The sequence below is a fragment of the Ornithodoros turicata genome, chromosome 10 (assembly GCF_037126465.1).
Source record: "Ornithodoros turicata isolate Travis chromosome 10, ASM3712646v1, whole genome shotgun sequence".
NCBI lineage: Eukaryota > Metazoa > Arthropoda > Arachnida > Ixodida > Argasidae > Ornithodoros > Ornithodoros turicata.
The window spans coordinates 20,743,037-20,761,627 of NC_088210.1; the positions used below are offsets into that span (position 1 = coordinate 20,743,037).

Consider the following 18,591-nt stretch of genomic DNA (forward strand, 5'->3'; position numbering starts at 1 on the left):
TTAGAACGCGGATGTTTCTTAAATAATACAGTATATAGCCCCACGTAGGAACACTTTGGAGCCGGATGTACTTTGATGTACGTATCCGACTGTTGATTAAATTCTGAACGGGAGCACTTTTTCACTGGAAGCAACACACCTCAATAACGAGCAAGGATGGTTTGCTTTCCACGCCGAGACTGGGAGGTGACACGGGTTTGAATCCTGTCACCGGATGTGCTGTCTGAGGTTTTCCCTGGCTTTTCCGAAGACTTTCCAGACGAATGTCTGCACAGCTCCCCTTGAAGTCTGCCCAGGACGCATACTAACCCCATGTCCCCCCACCCCTTCCTGCTGTCCTCTCTCCATCTGTCCACGTCTGTACGCCGCTCGTAGCCACAGTTGCTTCGCGGCGCTAACAGGAAAATAATAATAAAATAATAATAATAATTACGAGCAGCAGACTGCCCGCGAGGTGTAAGTAAGTAAGTCATTTCTCCCAGTTAATGCGACAAGGCCCTCTTGACCTCCGTTTGTTCCACCTTAAGGAAATGAGCAGCGTTTTCCCGCACGCGCTGGCTTCCACTTTGTGACGTGCATATAAATGAGGCTCCAAGCTGCGCATCATTCACGCAGCGTCCTTCCCAACGGTATACCGACTGGCGTATACGCAATAACGGCTTGGTGCGTCCCAGCTGTTTCCAGTCATACATATCCTGCGAAAGGTAGATTTATACCTCGGTATTTCCCGGACCGCGCACCGAGAGCTCTTATGTATACCGTGTGCACTGCGGCAACAGATTCTTTCTCGAAGCCTTGAGTGTCGGCAGGAAACTCAATTCTTCAGAGTGGCTCGCATTGTACGTGAGCCGTATATTGCTCAGCGTATATAGGCCCTTATTGCGAAGGATTTCGCACGTATTCGCGTGAGCCTGGCTCGTGTCGCTCTGGTCGGTGTCTCTCGCTCTGGTCTGGTCTGGTGGCTCGTGTCGTCTGGCTCGTGTCGAGCCTTTCGCGTGTGCAGGCTTGAACGGAATGTGAAGCTCTCGTATGCCCCTGATGACGATGGTAATAGCAGAGAAAAACAGGTGGAGACGAGCTACTCGAGAAGGATTACGTGAAAACACGTGGGTGTAATAAGGTGTTAAAACGGTGACTCCTGCAGTATATGGATTTAAGAAGACGTAAATGAACAGAGCAGTCTGTCGATGGAGAGAGCAGGTCAATTCTCCGACACTTTCACGACATGAAAATGTCTTCTATCGATTCTGTCCAGGGTTCTTTTCATTGGCAGCCGCCAGCGATCGTTTTCTATCAGAATATGCGGCGGATCTTTTCTCATGCCGCGGGTTGAGCCAACACCACATAAATACAGAGCGCCTGCTTACTCGTCGACGTGACGTAACAACTAAGAGTCGGCCAATCGGGATCGTGTTTTCAACGGCCGTAGCCATTTGGAGAGCTGACTTCCAAAACGAACTATAGGGAGTTTTCACCTACGTCACATTGTGACGTGGCAGTGACGTGGCATGCTCGTAAGCTCCTCCCACTGGTGGTCACTTTTCCTGCTATCGGCATTGAAAGATGATAAACTGCGCTATTTTTCAGTGCGACAACCATAGCTTACATAAACGAAGTTGTGAGAACGAAAACGACGAAGTGTATTCGGGATAAAAGAAGGGTACGGACGCGACCAGATTTCAAAACACCATTCAAGGCTTCGTTTTCGAGCAAATGCTAGATAATCTCGGCAGCTGTGCCGAAAACGTGACCACCACCATGACGGCCAAACGCGTACGTTTGAACTTTAGAAGGAAAAGAAATCTAGTCCGTCATCTATACATACGCCGTTGGAGATAATGAGACAAAATAGCGCGCCAGGAGAGATAGTGCAGCGCCGCCACGGGGGAGGGCTCGCGTAGTGTCGTGCGGCCAGTTTTAACAACCAGTACGGAATCATAGTGAGTGTGATGGATTGCATTGTCTGGCGGAGGAGGGAGAGTGACGTCATTTTGCCCAGCCATCCTATCTGCGGCGCAGTAATATTTTGAGAGCTGACGGACTACATTTCTTTTCCTTCTCAGGTTGAACACGACTATATGTCGTATTCGCTGAATCGAAATAAAGACTACTGCGCGCGCTCGACTTCCCCCCTTCCCCATTCATTTTCCCACAAACCTTACTTTTCGCGCGGCAGTTTCGGGTGCACATAGGCATAGACCTCTTTGGGACACTCCGGCGTTGTGATACGCTAACAAAAAAAAAAAAAAAAATCTTACTTCGTTTCGGAACTTAGCCCTTATTTTCCTGACTGAAGATTGGCTCTTATCGAAGTTGCATCACGTGTTGCATATCATAGGGGATATGGGCCTGTTGCTCTGGGCCAGGTGGCGCGAGTGAGCAGCAACATCAGCGCCCCAAATCATGCAACACTCCCCAGTTTAGCAGACGACGCGGCACTTTCAAGTACACGGTTTCGAGTAGTTCGCGCTTTTCAAGAAGCACCGTTTTTCCTGTTGATTTCCTACAGGTTTTGTAGCTTCCTTGGCACCATACCGTTTGACACGCCATGCAAAACCCGCTGATGGAGCTCCTTACTGTTGTGATCCGCGGCCGTTTGGGCACGAAATGGCGCTGTGCAAACTTCACTGCAACAGCCCTATATAGCGGCCTCCGCAGCGCAGTGGCATACTGAGATCATAAGATAGCGCCTACGATTCCCAAACAGAGGGTGTCTCTTTTTTGTGTGTGTTGCCCCCAGTGTCATTAAATACCTCCTCCCACCACGGGAAATGCGAGAGATATGGGGAAACGGTGACACCAACCGCCTCATCCAATGGCGTTCACATATCGACTGGCGGGGCACACAGCCACAGTCGAGATATTGCTGCCATAACCATACATTTTCATCGCTCTTTTCCCCCACGTTCTCTGTACACTCATGGTTTGCCTTCCCGCGTCTCATCAATCACGGTTTGCGCTGCCATGTACACAGGTTCAGGTACCAGCGCAGCACACATATGTGTTCGAGACGCCGTATGCATTTCTCTCGCTGCATTGTACAAAATGGCCCTACTGTATAGCATCCTCGATCCTGAAGTTGGTCAGTAAAACAGCCTTTCGTCACCACCATTTATTTTTATTTATTTATTTTTCACAAAATTTTGGGATGAGCTTAGAGGTGCAAAAATATTGGAACTTCCAATATCAGTACTATCGACATTTGAAACAGTGACAATTACAAAAATGCCCAATAGATACACGGAATGTCGATATACATCGGTGAAAAGTAACGATTCTTTATCGATATGTCGATAAAATGTCGATGCTTTAAAAACGCCGATGTCACCGACTGGGCGAAATAGCGTTCCAGTAGATTAGAAGGGTGTTCACAATAGCGTTTCCGAAAGTATAAGTTGATGGTCATATCCGTTTGAGGTGACTGACACCAGTTTGCGGATTTTTTATCTGATAGCTTCCTTTATCGTTTCGTTTTCGTGGCGATACAGACGACGACATAGGTCGATCTCAACCCCGTGCACGAACGCGTTCATGGCTCGTGCCGTGTACTCACACGGGCGGTACTCCCCAGAATACTCCAGCCCCCAAGAGGGGGGAGGGGGGGTAGCATTGGGTAGACAGCGGATGACGCGAAAAACGTCATAGCTTCATGCTGCCACGTAAGCGCGAGCGCTCAACGTGAACCTTTTCAGTGACTTTCATCTTTCATCGTCTTTTCGTGCACTGCTAACCGTGTAGAATATCCTGCAGCGCGGTCACAAGGTATCCCGTAGCAGACGACAGGAAAAGAGGCAGACGAGACGGTGTCGTCTGCTAAGTTCGCAGTGTGCCACACTCGATATTCCGGCATCGTGCGAACGCTCAACATAACTACGCTGTGAACGTTTTTTCTCCCCCTCTCTATCTTTTCTTCCGCTAGAATATTCCGTGGGGATGTATATGTACGGTTACTCGAACAACGAAAGACTTCGAGAACGGTGATGATCTGTGATCTTCGTTCGTTGGTGTCCCGCTTTCCAGCGCCATATCAAAGGGGGTGGATATTTGATTTTCCCGTCAGGGGCCACACCCACGGGACTCATCGAGGACGATTTGTGGGGCACGTCGTCAAGTGCGCTTTTCTCTCAACTAATACCCCGACGGTCTCGAGAAGCGGCAAGGTGGGGTCACTGAGGGGCTGAGCAGCACTGGGGCCGTGCGCAACGGTGAACTCACGAAAGCGAAGGGGGCCACAAGACGCACCCGAGGCAAGTTATTGGACCGGATCACGCAAGATGGGGATTCCCAGTTACCGTGGCAACATAAGAAAGTCGGGGGAGGGGGGACTTCCCTCGTGAAGAAAAAGTCATCGGGGACGTGGAGGAAAGAGCGCAGTGGCCTACCTGGAGCCAGAGATAGAGAAAAGAAACGAAATAAATAGAAGCATTTCCCTCTATACCTGGTCGGGGAGCTGCGGTAATAGCTCCGTTTATCGACCGCACTTCGATCACGGCGCCACCTGCTCTGTGACGTCATCGCTGCCTTTGGAACTTCGTACGAAAACTGGTCTTCTATTGCTGCTTCCTTTCATTGCCGTTGTATTTTGGTGATTTTTCAAGATTTCACGGTTGAAAGGAACTTTCGGAAAGGGTTTCTTTCCGATTAGCCCTGAGCGGTTCGTTACCGCTGTCTGTGGCACCCTGTTCGCTGTCAGTCCCATTTGCTTCTTTCACTGTCTCAGGGGTTACACTAAGCCGATTCCGGAAAGAAGAGTGTCTGACATGTTCCAGTCGAGACCTGGCCGCGAGGATGTGGTATTGTGCAGGTTCAGTCGTGAAACGCGCGTTAATAACTGTTTTACATCGTCTCGCAAGCAGCACAGTGTATCGAAAGTGGCACTGGCCATTACCATTACACTGTATACAGCCATCCTGCACTACACTGGCACGTCTTACCGACGACCTGTCATTCAACAAACTGTCTTCTCTCTCACAGACAGACAGACAGACAGACGAGCAAGCGACATCTGGGGAACACGATGGAAAGTAAAAAGTTACTGATCTACCTCTCCACCTTTGTGCACTCGCACTTTCGGTACATTTCCCTGCCTCGGTTCAGTAGTAACCTGAAGTAACACGTGGTTAGCACGTTTACAGTGTTTTTTTTTTTTTTCTTTTCTAAATTTAAATCATCTTCTGCTGATATACCTTAGCTATGATGCTTTACTAGCTGTCCGTTAAAGAAAAAGGTAAGGAAATAGAACGCCGTTATGCGACACAGCTATTTCGAAAGTGTTTTCGAAAAAAGACAGAAAATAGAAAAACGTTCCCGTCGTACTGCGAGTGTACGACCTGTCCTCGGGCCTGTGTGACGGCCATGTGTGCCTTGGACGCCATTGGGGAGAAAACGCGTAGAAGAGGCGCTGCTTGAATATTCATGGCATTTCTATGATCCCAGGTGGCTGCTGCAGGAAGAGGGCACAGGTGGTGGACGTGCCTCGGCGAACAGATTGGAAGGAAAGAATATGTCGGTAGAAAAAAATGGAAGAAAGAGGTACTCCCAGGAGCGATTTTGTTCAGGGAGATTTTCGCCTTAGGGGGGAGCCTTGTCAGTTAGTACTGCCATAGAGTTTCAAGTGCCGCTACGAACTAAAAAAAAATAAAATAAAAGAGAGAGAGATTTTATTTCGTATTCCAAGGCCCAGTTTCCCTGACGCCCATTAACTTTAATCCACGATCAAGCGTCCCGCAAACTTTCAGTTAGCCGTCAATTATTTTTGAGTAACGTTAGTTAATGACGTAGGGTGAATTCCAGTAACAGTATTAACATTGGAGAAAGAGGGTTCAGTCGTCCCTAAGTCAACCTCGCTCGGAGATTCGGTACGCAAAATACCAATGTCATCAGTGGACAATTCGAGCCTACCACGACTTTTTGGAAAAATCCAAGAAACTGCATAATTTCGGATTCTCCAAGAACAAGTGACGTCATCCGGAACTCTGGCGTCTTTCTCCTAGCAACAGCGCGCGCATCTCTGCCGCCCGTCACAGACTGGAAGACTGCGAGCGGAGGTGGTGAGGAGCAGTGAGGAGACTGGAATCGACCTTCGGGGAGCATATGTTGCCAGACGCCTGATTGGATTCGGTTAGATTTTTGGAAATACAGCGTTAGGCACGGATATTGTGATGACACGTCCGGTAGGATCCTGAACTGAGACACATGAGACCAGTCCTCACTGGCGAGCAATATAAAATGTATATAGTTTTATTTTTTTGTGTGTGTGTATGTATGTGTGTGTTTTCCTTTTCTTTGTCGTTGTTGTCGTTATTTTAAAATCTTTGGAGCTTTAGAAGATTCTGGGATTTGGGAAGCTCCTTGGTTGTTCCTCTTCCTCTGGGGACTGAGTGCGGAATGTCACAGGTAGTCGTTTGGACGGCTCTCGTGCATTTGTCACAGACTGGATATACGTATGTGACGAGTCAGCGGAAGACGCCCGATATGCGTGATGCTGTTTTGTGCTTGACTTTGTGACGTGAGCGAACGCAGTTGTAAGCACTTCGCCTCCGAGGGGTTGCAAATAATTCGTCGTAATTTGTTCAGGAGCTTTCGTGTGTCAGTCTGGAGACACTTTTTGATGTCGCTTTTTATTTTCCACGAGTCATTTTCTTCGTGCACGAGTAACCGGTAACTGGTAATATGAAAATGCAGTTTTTGCCATGTATTCACACGCGCAACATTTCCCAGAACATTCCAGCAGAAGATGCACAAAACGTCATAGCTTTTTGCTGTCACGTGAGCGCAAGCCCTCACAACGCCCTCAACGTCAACGTCTTTTCGTGCTCTTCTAGCCACGGAGAATATCCTGCGGCTCAGCCGCTCAGCAACAAGGCATTCCGTAGCAGACGACAGAGTGGCGTACTACGCACATAGCAGGCGACAGGGCAGACGGTGTCGTCTGCTATGTGTGTAACATGAGAGAATGTCGTAAAAAGGAATCCCGAACATTCGAGGGCCGTTGTCACTTTCTTCTAAAGCGCGATCGTATGGATAAATTGGGGGGGGGGGGGGGGGGGGGGGGGGGTATGTTTAATGCAATGAAAAAAAAAAAAAAAGAAGGGAAGGTTGTAGAGATAACTGGGCAAGACTCACACTATGCAGTTACTGCATTATTACCTACCATTTTATCCGGTAATCATCGTGATGCGATTGTGTCGGAATTACTGGCCACGTCCAATTTTCGATTTAGTAATGGGATAATGGGAAGTAATCCCCTACAGGGGGACCTTTGTGACCGGATCTTTAAACATATGTTCGGCAATGGTATGTAAATCTGTTACAACACAACTGTAATAATGTCCCGCATACTTGCGATTCTGGATAACCCGCCTGCTCGCGGGTTAATTTGGTGTGAGGCTGTAGCGCTCGATTAAGCTCACCTGAATTAGCTATCATTTGCGCGATATCCGAATAAGATGTCCAAGCGCCCCAGATGACTCCCAGATGCGAGCGGCTGACTGCTAAGTCCAGAGGATATTTGCCCGTCGAAAATCTCCTTTGTCGACATGTTTATCCGACCGGCTTCTATGAGAGAAGGACCAAATAAAGTGGCTATTGATCGGGGAGACGACGGCTGTGCTGTTTCCACGCGCCAATGATACACACGCTGCCTCATGTTTAATTAGCGGCTTCACAAAGGGTTCGCCCTCACATGGGATCTCCTTTACTGCGGACTGTATTACGCTGCTGCATGCTGCAGTAACAGATAGTCAGTTTCTTCCACTCCAGAAGTCTTTGCGCTGCGAAAGTGGAAACGTAACTTGAAGAGGCACTGTCTGCGTGCGAAGGAGGGAGAGGGGGTATTAGGGAGACCCTCTGTATTCTAAGTTCCATTGGTTCTACGTGTTGTTGGAAGCATCTTATGTCAACTGCGATGGCTTTCTTTTCGTTTCGTAAGCATTTCTCCAATAGCGTGCTTTTCGAACTGTTACATTTTAAGATGAACGTCTTCTCGGACTCTCTGTCTTTGAATGCGCGTCTGACCATGTGTTCACACGGAACGGCACTATCTAGAATACTCCAACGGATGACGCGAAAAACGTCATGAGCTTTATCCCGAGTGTCGTAAAGCGAGCTTCACCTAACGTTCGCAGGCGTAAGGTGAAGCCGACTTCCAGAATTCAGGTGTCATTCCAAGAATGCCGCCGTTCTTTATGACCCCCCTAACAAGCGTGGTTCAGGAAGACCCAAGATCATTACAGCAGGTTCCCACAGTGTATAACCTCTCCGCGACCGACGTTATCAGTTCTCCAGCATTCATTTCTGGTTTACAGTCCCCTCTTCTTCTGTCGAGAGAGTTTGAGTTTTCGCTTTCTCGTTCGGTGCCTTCCCCCCCAGGAGCAGGTCGATTACTCAATCGATCTCTCACTTCGCATTGTTTACCATAATTTACCTGTCATCGGGTTAACTGCAGCCGAGCCTGCGAGAGATACATCGCGTTTGTGTAATAAGCTGGCCGCCACGCTTATCGCAGCGAAAAGGAAGGACCTGCTCATCACTATGCGGAGATGCAGGGGAGTAAATCCAGCGGTGCTGATAGCATCGACCGTATAGCGTGGAGGCACAGTAATGACAGTTGCGTTTATAGCTGTCACGTGAAATTCCCGCCGCGCGTTTTGTAGATCGTTTCCGCTGACGCGGCTTCTCTATTGATCGCTACTCTGCCACGCCAGACAGCAAACGACAAGCATTTGAGGACGTTCAAGACCCAACCATATATGAAAGGGGGGGGGGGATGCGTCACATGTATACCGTAATTTCCGTCCGGTAACACGCACAAGTTCGCCAGTCTGCGCTTGTGCTTATAGAAGCATCACGCTTAAATGAATTATGAAATTATAATAATTCTTGATAATTGAGCGTATAGTTTGACATATAGTTTCTCTCGGGATTCGAACCCATAACCTATCTATCAATAGGAGCTTTCTGCCGCAATAGAAAATGCACAATACTGTGGTTTGTTTTTGCTATTCTCACTGACAGACTGGCAATAAATGGGGCTCCCCGAGATTTAAGTCATTGTCACGTGACCTACAATGGGTCCCGCCCATTGGTGGGCAACACAGGTTATACACGTGATGGGCATATGTGGCCGAACGCGCGAATACAGTTCCGAGAGTGTCCGGCGTTCGCAACTGTGACGCTTCAGTCGCTGCAATGTTTACATAACACGGGGATCTCTATTGTCCAAATATTGACACGATACAGTGACATGTAGAAGTGAATCACAGCTCCCTAAGGGTTTGCAGTTTGCGGATAACAGCTCTGCTGTCTCGAAGGCAACACCTCGCCCGGATGTATATCACATAAATGTGAAAGGCGAATCACATTGTATCGATGTGAACCTGCATTCAAAGTTGTACTGCAAAAGGTGGTAAAGGACGCGCAGAAAAGTACACCGCGAGTACCGAAACTGCAGGCGTTTCTCAGCCACCGAGGCAGCGCAGCGCGAGAGTGGTCACGTGCTTACGAGTGCCAATGGGAAGGGCCGTAGCTCCTCCGACGTCAGAGTTTGAATGCGTACGTGTGTTCAAGGGTCTGCACCTCGCCAAGCAGGACACGCAGATATTATTTTATTTTATTTAAATACTATGGCGTACGATATGCTACGACTGTTTGTCTCAGTGCAGGGGAGAGGGTAATAAATGAAGGGGAGAGGGGGAGACTGGGCAGCTCCGCAGACAGCTAGCTGACCTCTCTCGTTTGAAGAGGTCCTCGATGTTTTAGGCATAGAATTCACTTTGGCGAATTTTAATTCAATGTAATAAATACATAAATAAATTCAATTTTTGTTCAGTTAGCCTAATTAGAAACTTAAGTAATTTCATTTTAATTTGACTAACATGATTTATTAGGAAATAAAGCTCTAGATAGAATAAATTTATTAGATGTGATTTTTTAAATAAATCATGCCATTAGATTAATAAGTAAATCTTCATTGGCTGCGCTGGTTAAGTTAATTTGACCATACACAAATTTCTTGAGCATCAGCCGCATAAACAATCAGTATGACGTAAATTCGGCACCAAAATATTGTGTATGATGACTCCGGATGTACTGCTTGGTGAATGAAGCAAGGTTTCGAGCAATGCTGAATGTCAGTTCCTTGTCCAACAACTGTGTCCAGGGCAATAATTACATAGTCAGAATCATGTATTTTATGTAGCGTGTGGCAATATGTGTTTCCAGTGTCAATAATTGTTTCCTTTGGTCTCTGTGCAGCACCCCGGTTAGAAGACGTTAACACCGACGTTGGCTACCATGCGCTCGTCAAGGAGAACAGCCGCCACGTGGAAATTATGCCTCGTATCCGCGTCGTTGACGGTAAGTTTTGTAAAGGACGCTGTCCCGTTGAAGGCTTGATAGGCACTCTGTTTCACATCTTATTGTTGTCTGTCTGTTACACCCTCGCAGCCAAGGTGTGTCGTTTCCTGATTACGCACAAGAAGCACGGGGAGGCGCCGTTTGAAGTGCGTGTTACAGATGAAGCAGCGGGCGAGGCAGAGCTCTATGCCAAAAAGGACCTCAACTGTGAGAAGCACCGAAATTACAAGTTTGACATTGCTGCCGTTGGCTGCAACGGACTTGTCTCTGAAAAGTAGGTTACGGATCTGCTCTCTGTTCCATTGAAGCAGCTCAGATAATTGTAGAGTAGTAATTTGCCATATGTGGTGTGATTGATAAAAATGAAACTTGTTTTATCACATACAGTGACATACATAGTAAGTACCGTATATTATTTTGTATCGAATGACGGGCCTACAGACGTGCGTTATTTTGATTCGCAATCGCAAATGCGAAGAGATGCATTGAAATGTACACAGCCCATTAATATCCAGATGACTGGGAAGTGACATTGCTAGGACGTATGTTGGATGTACAAAGGCTACTGAAAGCATAGTCCCCTCAACGTACAAAAGACGTCAACGGGCCCTGTACAGAAGTCCATTGGACGTCAAAATCTCCACAATAAGATGTGGCAGAGACGTCTCCACGACGTATATTGTTTACTGGGGCGACATCATCATCACTTTGTTTGACCACCACAGTTGCAACTGCACTTAGATTGTGCAAGCGCAGTCAGTCAATACGAATTTACAAAACACAAACGAGAGATACAAAGAAACCCGGCATATTGTGTCAACATAAGAGCAACAGTGTTATAACGGACATTCATTACATGTGGTAATTGGAGTGTTTATTTACGCGCTGACAAAATCTGAGCCAGTACGAACTCCATAATAAAGGAAGCCTCAGCTCTACAGGGTGGTCCACCAACCATGATAGAAATTCATAGTAAAAAACATAGGCCCCGAAGAGACATGCAGTCAAGGGATTTTTTTCTGCCAATGGTTGACGGACCACCCTGTATATATAGTTTATATAGCTTTATTAGCTTGTTCATAAACTATGTCCATAAGCTAGGGGCCAAGGTGCATGACTTATTCTGAAGATTGACCATAGAGCACTCCGGGAGTATTTGTTGCTGTTTATGGTTGTTTTGGAAGTTGACATTGTGCACACATTTAAAGCCGTTTGCATCAGTGGCACATCACCTCATTTTTCCGGACATTACAGGTGCAGTGATGACATTGATGTACTGCAAGGAGAATTTGTGGTTCTTATATAGTGCTTTATTCTAACTGTTGTATATGCAGCAAAAGGTTAGAGGAAGCTGGGACCTGCCATACATAGGCCTCATGCTCATTACCACGTGTACAAGAAATTAAACTCTGCAGTAACGCCTTGAGCGCCTTTGTTGACTTCTCTCGCAATATTTTTCAGTGTGACAGTGCACCTGACAGTCGAAGATGTGAACGAATTTGCACCCCAATTCGCCGAGGAGTCTTATCAGGGCTCTGTAAACGAAGGGGAGCTCCCAGGGAAGCATGTGCTTCAAGTCCACGCCCATGATGCAGACTGCACACCAAAGAACAGTGAGATCTGCAAGTACGACATCTTGGACCCACACGTTCCCTTCTCCATTGACTCTGAAGGTAGGTTATTGGTACTATTTCCCGTGCGTGCCTGATTCTTTTTTTAAAAAAATTGCAGAGCAGAAATTTATTGTATTAAATCAGCAAAGAGGTGCTGTCGTGCAATGGAATGCCTCACATTGAAATTTGATGCAGGTACAATCCACACAACGGAGACCCTCAGCTGGGAATCGAGCAGCAACCATATCTTCCGTGTGGTAGCCTTTGACTGCAGCATGAAGCAGTCGCATCCTGTGACCATTACAGTCAAAGTTAACCGCATCTGTCATGTTGGCTGGAAAGGTGAGGTCTTTTGTCCAATTATTACTGTGAGCATTTGTGAAAACTAAAATAACCTCAGTGTGTGAGGCTTGTTTTAACTGCTACTCTCTTCCCGAAGTATCGGAAGTGCAGCTATTTTACTACCAAACTCAAAACCAAATAGATGCTTAATCTTATGGGAGTTATTCAAACTTTTCTGCATTCTAAAACTATGCCTATACAAAATATGCATAATCCGGCCAGAATAGCATGCCTGCATATTTTCTGCCTCCCTTTTAGCGGTTTAAGTGCCCTAAGTGTGCATTTGACAAGTGGTTGACGAACAGTAGAGTGAATTGGATTCGCAATCTTCAATACGTTTCTGAAATGCGTCTGAAGTCCGCGTTTCATCTACTCGCTTTAATTGCAGGGATCGAGGAACGGGTGGAATACAACCCTGGCTCCCAAAAAAGGGCCTTGTTTCCAGAAGCGCAGTTGGAGTTATGCAGTGGTACCTGTGATCCCGATCGACTAACAGCCCGTCTCACTTTGGCTGCAGGCCATGTTGGAAAGGGATGTGATCGTGACACATACTCAGTTGACTCCCAAAGGAAAATCTGCGGTAAGTAATTAGGCTTCCCTATGCTGCTTGCATGTGTGCAATTCTAGGAAAATGTGCTTCACTTATTATTTGGCATGAAGACTAGGAAGACTTGAAAATTTTAAAGAAATGTTAGCCCAAGTTCTTTGGTAGCAAGCTGTTAGCAATGCTGCAATTCCTCACAATTTATTTCGCAGCATCAAACCACTTTTACCTCATTAATACATTATTTAGGTAATCCACTTTACACATCGCCTGTGCATTTAACACACACTCAGTTCAGGGGGGTCTTGTTTTGGCCAGAGATTTGCTTGATGAATGTGAGGCTATTGCTATTGCATCATTATTACACTCTGAAGTTTTAGGGTTTAACCCAATTCTTCCCTGAATTTGCACCCCGAATTGAAGGTTACCTCTTTAGGGTGAAACCCGATCTTTACCCGTCAAATTGCGCTCACTGAGACGTCTGTAGGAATGCACACTAACTTGTCTGGCAGAAAATGCAGTTACATCACTGTTTGTACCAAACCAGTACTGTTAGTTTGAGTAACTGAGCCTGATTTCTCCAACCGAATCTAGCATACTGGAAGTTTTTCCACTCGAATTTGCATGAATTTAGAGCAGACGTTTATTTACCCAATGTTTACCCGCCGAATTTAGAAAAATACATTTTCCGAAAACTTCGGAATCTAATCATTATCCTGCATGATAGCCAATGTCTCTCAAGCCACCACATATTTTAACATTTGCTTCCAACGAATTTACGATTTACTGGGGTATATAAATGTAGGAGCTTCAGACATGTTACTTGCAGTTTCGAACCATCATTTCACATATACATGCGTGTGAAGGGGCGCGCTTTGGTCCTTTAGTGAACATGTTTTTTTTCTTTCTTTCTTCCTCTCGTGGTGTAGGGGCAAGCTCAGATAGTGTAGACCTTCTTCCAAGCCCAGGCGTCGGTGCAGAGTGGACTCAAGGATTGCATACGGACGAAGGTCGTGAAAGTGACCAGGTAGGCAGGAATTGCGGCACAGGATCTCCGCTAAATGACCGCTGCTCTTTGCAATGTCCCGTTCTGTCCCGTGAGACGCCAGACTGTGCCTTACATTGTGCAGGTGTACGAATTTGACGGCGCGACCAACGCCGTCGTAATCCCGGAGTCGACAGTGAGCCACAATTTGACGGACTCCTTCACGCTGGCCTTCTGGATGCGGCACAAGGCCCCGACCGGTCAGAATGCCACCCACATGAAGGAACACGTCCTCTGTAGCTCCGATGACCACCGTGAGTGCGATCCGTGTTTTTTCGTCGCCTCTAAGACCTTGGGACGGGTGGAGGGCAATTGCAGAATGCATAGTGCATGCTTTATAAAAATTAGGCATGTCTAAAGTCCCTAGCTACCTGCCGTAAAAAAATCTTAACCGTAAACTGTAAAAAATCTGCCTGAGTTTGTGCCTCTCTCTCCTGTGTCCTCGTCCAATTGCTGAAGTTTATCACGAATGGATATGTACCAACTACCCCGCATGGCTACCTTGGTAAAAAATGTTCTTTTCCGCGAAGTGGGATTTACAAGTCCGCGAGATTCCACGAGTAGAGAGAACAAGCAAAAAAGAGAAGAAGAAGAACAGTGCTGCTCGCTCCCAAGTTCGCTCACTGACTTGTCCCGCATGCTTTTCCAGCCTTTCGTAGCTTTTCAGTGCGCAGAGAAAATTAGACTCAACCCCGGCAATTTCTCCCTGGGTGTTCCTGACATCAAATTTTCTTTCGTCGCGCCAGCAGTATCATTCTCATCGGGCATCGCCTTTGCAACTGATCGGGTTTAACCCGCGGAAATGTTGCAGATCGATTGAAACCCTCGCATAATTCTGTAATATATCGAGTGTTCCGTGAAGTGCACACAATTGTGAGGGAAACGGCAGATTCTATGAGACACAGCCAATTCTGCAAAATTTTGCGGAATCGCAGATTCGCATATCAAAGTGACGGATGGAACTGGGAACAACGTACGTGCCATATGACTATATTTGGACCAGGACACAACAGTACTGTTTGTTGCATTTCTGACAGTGACAATATGGCCGCTGATCGAACTGCCTTTGTTAGCGAATACTGGTGCGCAGATTTTGATTCTCTGTTCTTGGAGGTCGTCTTGCGCTCAGCAGCATCTTGTAGTCGTGTAGAAATCTGGTGCACATTCTTGACACCATCAGGTTTACGGAACCAGGACGACGAGCTCCACAGGGCACTGGCTGAGAAGTGCTGCTTTGGGGTGTGCAACTGGGTATTTCTGTACTAGCTAAAATGTTCATTGCAATTTTTCAGGCATGAGCCGCCACCATCTGTCCCTGTTTGTACGTCACTGCCGGCTCATCTTGCTGCTGCGAAGGGAGCCGAGCCAAGAACAGCCAAACAAATTCACGCCAGCTGAATGGCGCTGGAAGTCACCTGAAGTGTGTGATGACCGCTGGCATCATTATGCAGTTTCTGTCAATTTTCCTGAGGTAAGTTTTATTCCCAGCTGCAAGTAAGTACAGAGACAAGGTGATAATGTTGAGAAGGTGATAATGTTGAGATAAAATCAAGTACCATGTTTACTCGCATATTTTGCGCCATTACATAATTTGCGCACCCCTAGTTTGTCACAAAATATGCCAAGAAAATAAAGAATTGCGCCCGGATATCCGTTTCAGCAACCGCAGCGATTTTTTTTTTTTGCTTATCACTAGAGCCTGAAGTTTTAGGGTTTAACCCGATTCTTCCCCAAATTTGCACCCCGAATTGAAGATTGCCTCTTTAGGGTGAAACCCAATTTTTACCCGACGATACTGTCACTCGAACTACCAAACAAACGCGGAAAGAAATGCTGGACAGACACACTATGAACTTGCACACAACATGACAAAGTTGGCGAACATAGCGTGCTTGCGGTTGTCAGTGCGCATTTCACCGGTAGGGTGAGTGGTAGTGGCCCAGCATTTTGCCTCCCGACCATCGCCGGTTGCAGGGTAGGTTAGTGCTTCTTTCGCACTTCCGCGATGTAGTGATAACGTCAATATCGGCTCTATACCGGGGAGCCTATATGACCGGCATACTAAAATTTTTGAATTTTGCGTCATTTCAATATCGTTCCGAATGCACAAATCTCGCAACACCCCCACAAAATACGTGCCAAACAGGCCGAAATACCTCCAGAATAGGCCAAAGATGACAAAAACGGCCAAAGACCGGCAGATACGGGTGTCCCACCGCCCCTACGGAATTCAGTCTACTCAGTTCCACCTTACTCACCCCCCCCCTTGAGGTGAAAATACGGTGCAAGGCCCTGCAAGTCATGAAAACAAAAGCATCATTTGCTATGCCATTAACTCTGATACGTATGTTTAGGCATCCCTGTTTGTGGACGGTCAGCCCTTCCGTACATCCGCCAACAACCCAGAAGTTGTCGACGACTGGCCCTTGCACCGGACCAAGGGAGTAAACACCACGCTCGTAGTGGGAGCGTGTTGGCAGGGCAAGGAGAACCGCATGGCATTCCACTTCCACGGTTACCTGGCAGGCCTCTCTGTGCTTCGCGGACGTACGGAGTCACCAGACGTTCTGGCGTGCTTGCACCGTTGTAAGGAGTGGCTCGAGGGACCTTCTGCGGATTCGCAAGCAGCTGGAACGGTACGGCGCTGGTTTTCATTATTCTGTGGATGCATTTTTTATGGTACTATATCATCATTTTGTTAAATATTAATTGCAGGAAGTAGTAACCAACTCTGAAAAGAATGAGGTCACACTGAACGCACGTGACCAAGACACCCTCGAAGATATGGTGTCGAGAGTTTCCTACGTGAATGCACGCGACTTTCCTACACCAGGGAGGAGGACTATCCGTATCACGACAACCATTGAGTAAGTTGACCATATTTTCTCAGATTCAAGACGACCCCCCGAGTTCAGGGTACGTGAATTTGGAAAAAATAAACACAGGGAGGGATGGAGGCAGTATAACTAGAGTCTGAAGTTTCAGGGTTTAACCCGATTCTTCCCCGAATTTGCACCCCAAATTGAAGGTCGCCTCTTTAGGGTGAAACCCGATTTTTACCCGGTAAATTGCCCTCACTGAGACATCTGCAAGAATGCACACTAACTTGTTTGGAAGCAAATGCAGTTACATCACCATTTGTAGCAAACCAGTACAGTTAGTTTGAGTAACTGACCCCGATTTCTCCAGGAATTTAGCATACTGGAAGTTTTTCCACCCGAATTGAATGAATTTAGAGCTCATGTTTATTATCCAATTTTTACCTCCCGAATTTAGAAAAAAATATTTCCCAAAAACTTCAGTCTCTAAGCATAACAACAAACAATGTGTGATACCATTTATTCGTCGCTGTTTTCTTTCTCGCTATCTGTCTACAGCTCATCGCCTTCCGTTCCGTTCAAAGCGCTAGACAAACCACACTTTTTAAAAGCTTGCACGACAGTGTCGTCGGGCACATCACACCAAGTGTGTCCACTGCACTGGCACAATTCTTGATCTGTCCCTGTTGCTTCAGCGATCTTCTAACATTTGCTTCCGACACTTGAGACTGCCTTGCTGTCGCTAAATTGTTGCCGCGTTCAGTGGCAAGAGCGATAACTTCGCATTCAAACGCAGCAGAGTAGTGTACGACACATGACGATGGCATGACATGGCGGCCATTGCGCTGCTTATGGACAAGCTAATAAAACTATAATAATAATAAAAACTATAATAAGAATAATGACAGTGAATGATCGCCATCCAGTATGCACATACTGCCGTATCTGCATTGCTCCCTTTTTGTCGGGTATTTTTTTCTTTCTTTTTTTTTCCTGCGCTGACATTCACAACACACATTGGTCGCATCACACTATTAGCCCGACCCAGTCGCCCCCTCCCCTGACCTCGTTGCAGCACAGGCATTCGAATCTAAGACGACCCCCGATTTTGGTAAAGAAAAGGTAGTCTTAGATTCGGGAAAACACGGACAATCTCCAGCATTGATTGGACAAATTGTTTGATGAGACCAATGGGAGCCCACTCCCTATTGTTTGCCTTCTTGAGGAAGAGAAGGAAAGCCTAAATTGTGCTTTTCTTTCGCTCATAAATCAGGAGTGACGCAGCTGAGGAATACCGTTCCTTTTGTGTTTGTGTCAGAGTGCCGGCACCTTTCATTCCGCAAGAAATTTTTGCACTTTAGTGCCCCTTTAATGATTTAGTATTATTATGCATTTGAATGCGAAGTTATCGCTTTTGCCACTGAATGCGGCAACAATTTAGCGACAGCTAGGCAGTCTTAATGTCGGAAGCAAATGTTAGAAGATCGCTGAAGCAACAGGAAGAGATCAAGAATTGTGCCAGTGCAGTGGACACACTTGGTGTGATGTGCCTGACGACATTGTTAGCACCCCTTTAATTATTGCACATGCTGTGAAATACGGGATCTAGGAAAGTTCTCAGTGTTGACATGCACAGCCACAGTTGTAGACTTTCTCGGCTCTTAAAATTCTCCACGTACGGAAGTTAGCAAAAGCGATAAACTTTCTTTTTACTTCAGGGTACTAGAGTTTGTTGTGTGCTCATGCGTCATGTCTCAATCTCCGACATATACGCTCGTTTTGGCACTGAATGCAGGCCACTTAAGCCCTAAGCGCTTCTAAACATGTCACAGGGTGCAACACTACGTGTCCCTCACAGGAAACAACATCATA

The 18,591-nt window shown here is 46.6% G+C and overlaps 1 protein-coding gene across 1 annotated transcript in view; it reads left to right on the forward strand.

Annotated features, from left to right (window-relative positions):
- Window positions 1–18,591, forward strand: part of LOC135370943 (calsyntenin-1-like) — a 49,967-nt gene that overhangs the window by 21,913 nt on the left and 9,463 nt on the right. Inside the window, exons 2-11 of the mRNA XM_064604884.1 lie at window positions 10,255–10,356; window positions 10,447–10,630; window positions 11,818–12,029; window positions 12,165–12,311; window positions 12,700–12,891; window positions 13,785–13,882; window positions 13,986–14,154; window positions 15,193–15,371; window positions 16,255–16,536; window positions 16,616–16,767. Coding sequence (XP_064460954.1) covers window positions 10,255–10,356; window positions 10,447–10,630; window positions 11,818–12,029; window positions 12,165–12,311; window positions 12,700–12,891; window positions 13,785–13,882; window positions 13,986–14,154; window positions 15,193–15,371; window positions 16,255–16,536; window positions 16,616–16,767 — 1,717 coding nt within the window. The remainder of the gene's footprint in view (window positions 1–10,254; window positions 10,357–10,446; window positions 10,631–11,817; window positions 12,030–12,164; window positions 12,312–12,699; window positions 12,892–13,784; window positions 13,883–13,985; window positions 14,155–15,192; window positions 15,372–16,254; window positions 16,537–16,615; window positions 16,768–18,591) is intronic.